This window comes from Peromyscus eremicus, chromosome 2 (assembly GCF_949786415.1).
Source record: "Peromyscus eremicus chromosome 2, PerEre_H2_v1, whole genome shotgun sequence".
Lineage (NCBI taxonomy): Eukaryota > Metazoa > Chordata > Mammalia > Rodentia > Cricetidae > Peromyscus > Peromyscus eremicus.
Window position 1 is genome coordinate 56,624,957 of NC_081417.1, and position 12,126 is coordinate 56,637,082.

Sequence of the window (12,126 nt, forward strand, 5' to 3'; positions counted from 1 at the left end):
CTTTTACATGTTTTAATTATTTATTTAATTTAGACAGTGTCTTACTATATATCCTTGGTTAGCTTGGAACTCAATATGTAGACCAGGCTAGCCTCACACTCAGATTCTCCTGCCTTTGCTGGCTGAGTGCTGGGATTAAAGGTGGGTGCCCCCCACCACCAGGATTCCCACTGTTTTGATGTGGTAAGTGGCAGGAAGTGAGGGTATGCTGAAGTGGGGATCAGCCTGGGATTTGATAAGCCTGGCATTTCTGCAGTCTTCCTTCAGAGTACCAAAACAGGTTAGGATTAAGAAACCTGAGTTTAGATTGATCACAGTTTTGCAAAGTAATATACATTGCAAGTGAATATAGTTTTTTTTTCTGCTTGAATTCTTGAGTTTTCAAGTTGTAAAGCAGAAAAGTGTAACCTGTCACAGTGGCACATGCTGTCATTCCAGCAAGCAGAAGGGTAGAAAAGTGTGACCTGTCAGGCATGGTGGTGTGTGCCTGTCACCCCAGCAAGCAGGAGGGGAGGTAGGAGAATTCCAGGAGTTCAAGTCTAGCCTGACTATATGGTGAGTTCCAGACCAAGCTGGGCTATAGAGTGGAACCTCAAAAAGTGCTCAAAATTGTTAGCAATTCGGGAAATGCAAATTAAAGCAATCCTGAGATTTTCTCTTTTTGGTTTGTTTGTTTTTGTTTGTTCGGTTTTCGAGACACTGTTTCTCTGTGTAGTCCTGCCTATTGTGAACTCACTCTGTAGCCCAGGCTGGTGCTGAACTCAGAGATCTGCCTGCCTCTGCCTCCGAAGTGCTGGGATTGTACCATCACCTCCTGGCTTGAGATTTTATCTTATCCCAGGCAGAATGGCTGAGATCAAGATAACAACTGACAACAAATGCTGGCATGGATGTGGGGAGATGGACATGCTCATTCGCTGTTGATGGAATTGTAAACTGACACAGCCACCATGGAAACCAATGCAGTGAATTCTTGAAAAATTAAAAAGAGATCTTCCGTATGACCCAGCTATACTACTTCTTGGTATATGCCCAAAGGACTCAGCATGCTACTCCACAGACGATCTGCTCAGCCATTTTCATTGCTACTTTATGCAAATAGTTAACAAGTCAAAGCAACCTAAATGCCCTTCAATTGTTGAATGGGTAATGGAAACCTGAGGCATCTACACAATGGAACCCTATTCAGTTGTAAAGAAAAGTAAAATAATGAAATTTTCAGGTAAATAGATAGAACTAGAAAATATTATGTTGAATGAGACAGCACAGACCCAGAAAGACAAAAGACACATATTTTCTCTTAGTTGTCGATGTGAGTGTTGAGTCTTTAGATGCTAGTATATAGCCTGGTGTACCAGCAACACCAGGAAAGTAAAAAGGGACCATGGTGGAACATAGGGGAGAACAGGGGCACCAGAGAAGGGAGCCATAGGACATGGTTAGGTTAGCAGTAGGAAAGGGAATGGGGGAAATGGATGAGGAAGACTTACCTAGGGAAGAAGAAGGAGGGGGCAATACAGAGGACGTGAAAAGGATGAGGGATAAATGGCACTAAGGATGTTTGGGGAAGCTATAGGGAATACTATTTTATTGGTACTTAAAATCGCATATAGTCTATATGAGTTTATGTATCCATGTATGTATGTATGTATGTATGTATGTATGTATGTATGTATCTATCTATCTATCTATCTATCTATCTATCTATCTATCTATCTATCTATCTATCATCTATCTAGTTTAATGTTATGCCACTTAGGGTGACAATGTTCTTCCTCAGACCACAGACTAACAAAACCCCAAGTCTCCAGCATGAGAAAACTTGAGTTGTTGGTTAGGGGAGTCCAAGAGACACCTCCAAGGAGCTTAGGCCATTGCTGTTTCCCTTCGTGCCTTCCAGAAAAAGAAGGGACGACTCCATTGCTGAAGACACTACACATTTCAGAAATGGATTTAGAGAAGTCAGCTTGGGTCTGACATGGACGCCTCTCCACTGGGGATGAGCTCTCATAGTTTCTGAAGGAGCTTTCATACTGTCAACAGAGCCTCATGGAGATCCTCCTGCCTCTGCCTCCTGAGTGTTATGATTAAACACGTGCACCACTACTGCTGGGTTTTGATTTTTTTTTTTTTTTTTTTTTTTTTTTTTTGGTTTTTCGAGACAGGGTTTCTCTGTGTAGCTTTGCGCCTTTCCTGGAACTCGCTTTGTAGACCAGGCTGGCCTCAAACTCACAGAGATCCGCCTGCCTCTGCCTCCTGAGTGCTGGGATTAAAGGCATGCGCCACCACCGCCTGGCTGATTTTTTTTTTAAGTTTCAAAATGATTTATTTAAAAAGCAGCAATAAGCCAGGCATGGTGGTACATGCCTGTAATCCCAGCACTTGAGAGGCTGAGGCAGGAGGATTGTTGAACGCTTGCGACTCTCTTAGGCTGTACAGTGAGTGCTAGGCCACAAAGCAAGATCCTGTGTCAAACAAAAGTAAAAACAAATGAAAAACCTGAAACAGAAAAGTTAGCATATGATGACATGGTGGGTTTCTTGGTCTTTACTTATTTACTTTTTGGGGACACAGAGTCTTGCTCTGTAGCACAGGCCGGTGTAGAAATGTCATGATCCCTTGGCCTTAGCTTTCAAAGCCATGGGATTATGGTTCCATGCCACCAGGAAGCAGATGACAATTTCCTAAGCAGAAGATAGCTGTGAGAAGAGAGGCGTTGTTTGATGTGTTTTAAATCTCTTCCGTGTCGGGCCTAGTGGGCCCCAGCTGGTTTGATGAGCTCCTTTATTCTCTCTGTTTCACCACCACATCATGGATCAATCGACAAGGAAAAAGACCATTTGAGTATTATTACTAACCGCTTTGTCCTCGCAGACACACTGAGACTTCCTATGCTCTTCCCACTTCAGTTATCACTGACTTAGAACAGTGGTTACCTGTTCTAAGGATGTATTTCTATTATGTACTTACTATATGTGTTATATTTATTTTATGTACTATTATGTAAACACAATTGTTTTATTTTATAATAATATATAATTATATTAAATCTACACACACACACACACACACACACACATATAAATAGGAATAACGGCTGTAAAATTGTGTGAGTTAGCACACACTGGCAATCCTAGTGCTAGGAAGAGGAGGCAGTAGAATCAGGTGTTCAAGGTCATCCTCAGTTATAAAGTGAATTTTAGGACAGTCTGGCTTACCTGAAACCCTAGCTACTTAAATGAACAAATAAAGCAAGCAAACAGCCTCCCTCCAAACCCCAACTGAACAACAAGAAAAGCTACCAGGCTTTTCACCAGAGTGCCTGTACACTCTTACATTCCCACTGGAGATGTCTCTGTTATCCAGTTTCATGTATTCAGACCAGCATTTGACATTTCTTTAATTATAACTGTTCTGGTGATTGTTGTTTTAATTTACATATCCATCACACCTAACTACTCCATTAATTACACCGGGAAGGCTGAAGGGGGAGGGGGAAGAAGAGAGAGAGTTGTTATGTGCTAATTGCTTATGTCAGAAATAGGGAGATCCAATGCCCTACCTCTTTCCTAAAGGGATGTGGTGCTTTTATTTACATGGCTTTAGGATATGTTGAAAGCAGAGGGGACAAGACATTGACTATTATGAGCAATAATGTTAAACATGCAGGTTGTTGGTGCTAGGGATATAGCTAAGGAGTAGAGCAGTTACTTAGCATGCCCAAAGCCAGCATCATCATTTAAAAGAAGAATCATACTGAAACTACAGGGTTTGTGTTATGCCTGGTAAGCTAAGATTAGACTGCTATTATTTTTATGCTTTTCTAATGTGTGCTTTGCAGGAGAACGATGGATTACTACAGAAAATATGCAGCTGCCATTCTGGTAGTGTTGTCCATGTTCCTGAATATTCTTCATTCTCTTCCTGATGGAGACTTTGTTATTCAGGGTATGTGACCAAGCTCAGGCTTGCAATAAAAAGGAAAACATATATTTCTAGATGCACATCAATAATCAATTAATTTCTACCACCTTTCACATGTGATAAATATCCACTCCTGGGTACATATCTAGGCACTTGTAGACTGTGAACATAAAATTAAATTAGGTTCAGAAAGCATACAGTGAAAATGCTATATTCCATATTCATTTTAATAGCATCCTAAATGTGTTCATCTGAAGCACATTCTTCATTGTTCCACATCTGAGTTTTACAAGGAGAAAAATCATCCTTACTCAGCTCAATTTTTTTTCACATTTCTTCCAGATTTCAGAAAATTTTAACATTGCTTTTGCGGATGAATTTTCATTAACAAGTGAGGGAAACAAAAATCAGTTTTGTACATTACATTTGTTTTGCTATATTGTTTGACACATCTCCCAGAGAACCTGACATAATCTCACCAGCTCTGAAATTGTGAACTATTATTTGTTATGGTTTTTCTCTTATTAAATGGTAATATTTGAATCTCAAATTCCAAGCACAGATGTCTTTTGTATTATCAAGCTATCTTAACTCATCAAGCTTTCTTAATTTTGATATTTTTTTTTCTGTCAACATTTGGAGTTTCTATGGGGAATAAACAATAGCAGAATTGCCTCCGGAAAACTTCTCCTTCCAAATGAATGTGGCATTTATATCTGTCAAGCCTTTGTGTTCTCTCTAAGCATACTATTAGCATTGGGATAATCTGTGCTTAGAGAATGAGAAACCACTATAACAAACCCCCATGCAGATATGCAAAAATGGTTTCTCTGTGAATGTGGCTATAGTCATTATAAAGAGATAGTATATGTGAAGATTAATACATAGACAAAAATATTTATTTCCTTTTTTTATTGCCAATGCAAAAAAGTATTTGTCATGTTGTGCTCAGGAAAGAGTTAGTTTGCTTTTGAATCCTTTCTCAGTAATTTCCTCCTTTCCTCTTTTGCTGGCTAGGTTGCCCAGAATGTAAACTAAAGGAAAATAAATACTTCTCCAAGCTGGGCGCCCCCATCTACCAGTGCATGGGCTGCTGCTTCTCTAGGGCATACCCCACTCCAGCAAGGTCCAAGAAGACAATGCTGGTTCCAAAGAACATCACCTCGGAGGCCACATGCTGTGTGGCCAAAGCATTTACTAAGGTGAGAGCTTCCTAACAGTCCATCCAGGGGCAGTTTGCACTTACAGGGGTTAATGTCCAGGTCGTCTAGTGACCTGTATTTATTGCTCCTTTGTACAGGCCACACCCTCACTTTCCCTCTTTAATTAAAAGAACAAGCTAAATGGAAAGTGTCAATGACACAGAAGCAGACCGAAGAGCAGCTGCCACAGTCTTATGCACCAGTGAGAGGTGCCTAAGGGGTTAGTGATAGCAAAGCATAACATCGGAAAGCAAGTTCTCGGGTTTTACACTCCAGCTAGGTGTTGACAGGTCACCACAGTTTGTTGTACAGATTGTAGAGAACTAGAAGAGAAGGGTTCGAAAGTTGAGAGCACAAAGAAATGATACAGTATGTTAGAGGAACGAAAACACAGCCACCCTGATTTGATCATCATACTTTGTGTGCATGTATCACACTACCAAACTATATTCCATACACATGTGTGATTAATATCCTCTGAAAATAAGTACAGCTTGTGGGTGTAGCGGTGCATCCCTGTAGTCTCATCGTTCAGGACCTAGCGTCGAGAAGATCCTATGCGTTCTCAGCCTACCTGGCTGGAACTAGTGAGATGGATCAGTGTGAAAGGCATCTGGCGACAAGAGTAATGATCTGAGTCAGATCCTGGGACCCAAATGATGGAAGGAGAGAACAGATCCTTTAAATTGTCCTCACCCCCACCCCACCCCAACACACACACACACACACACACACACACACACACACACACACACACTGTATATATATATATATATATATATATATATATATATATATATATATATATATATATATATATATATATATGGAAGAGGAAAGGCCCACTTGGTCTTCACAGTGAGTTCTAGGTTAGCATAATATGATGATGTCTCAAAACAACAGCAACAAAAGTAAAAACAAAACAAACAAACAAAACCCCAGCAACCTGGGGGACATATGTGAGATGTGTGAATCTCTGAGGTTTGACTCATAAGGAATGTGTATGTGCATGTTGGGGCAGGGAATCAAATAAATAGGTATTTTTTAGGGGTGGAGGATATGGTTCAATGGCTGAGTGCTTGCCTAAGAAATGCTGAAATAAAAATTTAAAAAATGGGGGAGAGAGAGAGGACAGAGCTAAACAAAAGCCGGTTGAAAAGAGCGTAGCTCATGTTGCAATGGGAATTGAACTGTTAGAATGAATAAATCCCTGGAAAGTGAAAATGTAAATGCACCAGACATTACTAAGTTATGCAGGCTACTATTTTATTTAACATTTCGCAAGTTTGTCTGTCTACCTACCTACCTGTTCCTTGTCCCCTTCAGGCCACAGTGATGGGAAACGCCAGAGTGGAAAACCACACGGAGTGCCACTGCAGTACTTGTTACTATCACAAGTCTTAGACTTGATGGCGAAGGGAGTTCAAGGTTAGCTTGGACCCCATGAGACCCTGCCTCAAAAACAACAACAACAACAAAAAGCAAAATAAATAAATATAAATCTCAACTATCACAAATTTATCATTTATCTCTGAGTGACCAACCAGTTCCTTAGCAAATTAGTAAACATTTCAGATGTCATAGTAAAAGTTAAAATAGATGTGTGCACTTTTTAAGACACATGAAACTACACACAAAGATTAGTTGTTTTGTTTTGATAGGCTCTCATTCTATAGCTCAGGCTGGCCCAGACTTTACTATGTATCCCAAACTAGCCTTGAATGTGCAACTATCCTTTTGCTTCAAACTCCTGATCAATAGGATTATAGACATGCCTAGGTTACATCACTTGTTTTGTTCATTAGTTGTTTCCCTCATTGTACATTTATTGAACACTCAGCAAGTGTTGATACTTTGAGCATGAAGACTGAGAGATACAGAATTTTATAAAACACAAAGTTTAGATGAAGATTCAGAGATATAGAATTTTATAAAACACAAGTTTGGAAAAGTAAGTACTCCTTAATCCAAGAGAATAGTGGTGTTGATCACTGGTTCATTCAAAAGTTTAGCAGATAATCAGTCATAGAGTATGCACTGTGCATAGGTTTGAGAACTTATTTGGAGAAAGAAAAAGAAGAAAACTACAGACACAACCTTGACTGGAGTATCCTTATTAGTCTGAGATCATCCTGTGTTACAGAGGTAATTGGAAGGATGCTAAAATTGTAATGGGACAAAGGGACATCCCCAAGATCATCCAGATCAGACAAATTGACCTAGAAACTATTAGGATGAAACTTCACTGCCAGACTGATCCCCGGTGCCAGGTAGAGTGGTATACGACATAGACAGACCTTGCTCTGGGGCAAGTCACAGACAGGGTTTGTGTCTCGAGAAGAGAGACACAAACTGTGGTAGGAGGAGGGGCTGACCTTGGCCAAGACAAGGAAAAACAAAAACAACATTTGTGGGCTGGCCAGTGTCCGTGTGCATCCACGAGGGGTGGTCAGTGTGCTTATGCGGACATGTGAATCAACCAAGTCTCTCCTGCAGTTCCTTCCTCTCCTCTTCCTTCTATCCTAGTCAGTACTGCTCAGTAGTATGAAGTATCCAAAGTGAAAGTACCCATATGTGGGAAACAACCTGGAAATGTATGAAAGCCTCAACTATGTAACATTCTGGGTAGCCTCTGGAAAATAATCTGTAAGAAACCTATAGACTGGCACAAACTACTTCCTGGTGAAAGAAGTCTTGGGAACCTGTTTCATGAACTAGAAAAACCTTTGACATTTCTAAGTGCTTGTAGCAGGATTATGATATTCTTTAAATAATTAAAATTAAATAATGCACTTTTACATGAGATATTTAAACAAATCACAAGATAGATTAGATATATAATTCAATCAATGAATGTCAATTATATCAAGAAAGTAAAATACAGTGACTTACTTAATCCTTTTAACATAGAAAGAAGAACAGTAACATAGTACTGAGTATAAAACAAAGTATGTAATAAATATGGTCTCACTCTGAAATAAACACATGATTAACTGAATTCAGAGAGAAATAAATAAGTCTTCTTTAGATATTTTTCTCTTTTGTAGATGAGGTGATCACATTTCACTTTTATTGTATCCCTGGCCATCACTTCTGGAGTCAGCCATACCCAACCCCAAGATCAAACCCATTCTCATCCAACCCTAACTCTAAACTCAATCCCAATCCCAAACCCTTCTCCAACATCAACTCCAACCCCAACACTCACTCTAACCTGAAACCCCACCCCAACAGCAATCACACCTCAAACACAAACCTCAATTCTAACTCCAACCCAAACCCTTAGTCGAACAACAACCAGAACCCAATCCCATCCCAACCCAAACCCCTTCCTCAACCTGACCCCATTCCCCAACCCAGCTCCAACTCCAACACCAACACCAGGTCCCCACTTTCATGCCAACCCATACACAATGCCCATCCTCAACTCAACCCACTTCTACAGCAAATCAAACTCAAACCCCAACTCCCGCTTTAACTTCCCAAACCTAACTCCAACCCCAACTGCAACTTCATGTCTACCCTAATACCCACCCAAACCCAATCTAAATCCCAAATCCAACCCCAGTATCCATCCTGACCCCAACTCCAATCTCTACTTTAATACTGCCCCAACACCAAACCAAATCTATACCCAGCCCAACACCAACCCAAGCTCCACCCCAAACATAACTCCAATCCTAACCCTAACCTCAACCTCAACCCTAACCCCCAAACTCAAACTCAAACCCAACCACCACCATAATCCTAACCACAACCACAACTCCAAACCTAATGTCTTAATTAGGGTTACTATTGCTGTGATGAAATACCGTGACCAAAAGCAACTTGGAGAGGAAAGGATTTATTTCATTTACAGTTCCATAGAACAGTTCATCAAAGCAGTGAGGGCAGGAACTCACACAGGTCAGGAACCTGGAGGCAGGAACTGATGCAGAGGCCACGGAGGAATGCTGCTTACTGGCTTGCTCCTCATGACTTGCTCAGCCTGCTTTCTAGTAGAATTTAGGATCACCAATCAGGCCAGGAATGGTACCACCTATTAATTACTATTATTTTCTCAACTGAGGTTCTTTCCTCTCAGATGACTCTAGTCTGTTTTAAGTTGACATAAAATTATCCAGCATACTTAACAACATCAATTTTAACCCCCAGGACATCTCCACTTCTACTCCCAACCCCATCCCCAAACCAAGCACAATTCTAACCCTAACCCCAAACCCAACCACAATACACACCCTGACCCAAAACCTAACCCCATCCCCATCCCCAACCCCAAACCCCATCTTCAATTCCCACCCCTACTCCAAACCCCAAGCCTATTCACAACTACCACCCTTATGCCAAACCCCAATCCCATCCACATTTCCAACCCCAAACCCCAGCCCCATTCATATCCGTAACCCCTACCCCTATCCCAAACCCCATCCACATTCCAAACCCCAAACACCAACCCCATTCACATACACAACCCCAATTGCTACCGCAAATCCCAATCCTATCCACATTGCCAAACCCAAACCCAAACCCCATTCACCTCCACAAACCCTGCCCGCTATCCTAAACCCCAACCCCACCCCTACCTCAAACCCCAACCCCATCCATAGCACCAACCTCTACTCCAAAACCCAACCCCATCTACAACCCCACCCCTACCCCAAACCCAAACCTCATCCACACACCCCAACCTCAAAACCCAACCTTATTCACAATGCCCACTCTGAATCCAAACCCCATGCCCATCCACAACACCACAACCTCAAACCCAACACCAAATTTAATACCAATTCCAAACCAAACCCCAATCCTAATTCCAACACCATCCCCAACCCTGCTCTAACCCTGACCCCAACCCAACTAGAATACCAAACCCATATCAGACCACATCCCTAAACTCCATCCCATACCTGGCTATTTCCATCCCCAACCACAACCTCCAATACCACTTCCATCCCACATCAAACCCAAATTCAACCCCAACTCCCAGCCCTAACACCAACCCAACAAACACAAACACCAAACCCAACTGCAACCCAACCACAACACTAACCAAAAACTCAAAACCCAACACCAAATGAAACCCTAATCACAACCCCAATGTTAACTCCAAACCTTACTTCAACCACAACTCTAACCCTATCCTGAAGCACAATCCCAAGCCCATTCCCAAGTCCTACCCCACCCCATAATCAACTCCCATCCCAACCCCATACCCAATGATAACCCCAAATCTAACCCCAATCCCAACATCAAACACAACCTCAACCTTTTATGTACAAGTACTCATCACACATACCAGAGAAAAGATCACATTTTAGACAAAAGGTACTGGGAAAACTGGAGTCTCACATATAGAAGAGTGGCATTGGACACATGTCTATCACCTGGAACAAAAACTAACTCTGGATGGATCAAAGACCTAAATGTGAAACCTGAGACACTGAAACTGCTAGAAGAAAATATAAGAACAACTCTGCAGAGTATAGGTGTGGGAAGGGACTTTCTGAAGAGGACTCCATTTGCCCAGGGAGTCAGGCCAACAATTGAGAGATGGAACTCAGAACACTAAAAAGCTTCTGCAAAGTCAAAGAGACAATCAATTGAATGAGACTACATACAAATATATTTTAAGATTCATTTATGTTTCCTACCAAAAGCAATCTACAGATTCAATGCAATCCCCATCAAACTTCCAACACAATTCTTTACAGCTCTTGAAAGGACAATTCTCAACTTCATGTGGAAAAAACTAAAAACCCAGGAGAGCTAAAACAATACTGAACAATGAAAGAAATGCTGGAGGTTTCACTATTCCTGATTTCAGGTTTTATTACAGAGCTATAGTAATAAAAACTACATGGTATTGGCATAAAAACAGACACATTGATCAATGAAACTGAATCAAAGGCCCAGACATAAATCCACACACCTACAGATACCTAATTTTTAATAAAGAAGCCACAAATACACAAGGGAAAAGACAGCTTCTTCAATAAATGGTGCTGGTCAAGCTGGATGTCTGCACGTAGAAGAATGCAAATAGATCAATACTTATCACGCTGTACAAAAGTCAAGTCTAAGTGGATTAAAGACCTCAACATAAAACCAGATACACTGGACCTAATAGAAGAGAAAGTGTGGGAATAGCCTTGAACTCATTGGCACAGGAGAAGACTTTCTGAACAAAACACAGTTAGCATAGGCATTAAGGTCAACAATTAATATATGGGACTTCATGAAACTGAAAAGCTTCTGTAAGGCAAAGGACACCATCATTTGAACAAAGTGGCAGCCTATAGAATGGGGAAAGATTTTGAGCAACTCCACATCCAATAGAGGACTAATATCCAAAATACATAAAGAACTCAAGATACTTGATTATCAGAAAACCAAATAATCCAACTAAAAATGGGGTACAAATCTAAACAGAATTTCCAATAGCGGAATCTCAAATGGCTAGAAACACTTAAAGAAATATTCAATTTCCTTATCCACCAGGGAAATGCAAATCAAAACTACATTAATATTCCATCTTACACCTGTCAGAATGGCCAAGATCAATAAAACAAGTGACAGTTCATGCTGGCAAGGATGTGGAATAAGAACACTTCTCCATTGCTAGTAGGAGTGCAAACTTGTACAGCCACTATAGAAATCAACATGGCAGTTTCTTGGAAAAATGGGAATCATTCTACCTCAAGACCCAGTTATATCACTCTTGGGCATGTCCTGCCACAAGTACACTTGCTCAACCATGTTCACTGCTGCTCTATTCTCAATAGCCAGAAACTGGAAACAATCTAGATGTCCCTCAATTGAAGAATGGATGAAGTAAATGCAGTACATTCATACAATGGAGTATTACTCAGCTGTTTAAAAAAAAATGATATCATGAAATTTGCAAGCAAATGGATGGAACTAGAAAAAAATCATCCTGAATGAGGTAACCCAGACCCAGAAAGACAAATATGGTATGTATTCACTTGTAAGTGAATATTAG

General features: G+C 40.8%; 1 protein-coding gene across 1 annotated transcript; it reads left to right on the forward strand.

The window, feature by feature from the left end:
* The first annotated feature begins 3,848 nt into the window (after positions 1–3,848).
* On the forward strand, positions 3,849–6,530 carry Cga (glycoprotein hormones, alpha polypeptide). Its single transcript, XM_059255715.1, has 3 exons — positions 3,849–3,948; positions 4,942–5,126; positions 6,453–6,530. Exons 1-3 carry the CDS (start codon positions 3,849–3,851, stop codon positions 6,528–6,530), a joined length of 363 nt encoding a protein of 120 aa, XP_059111698.1.
* The last annotated feature ends 5,596 nt before the right edge of the window (positions 6,531–12,126 follow it).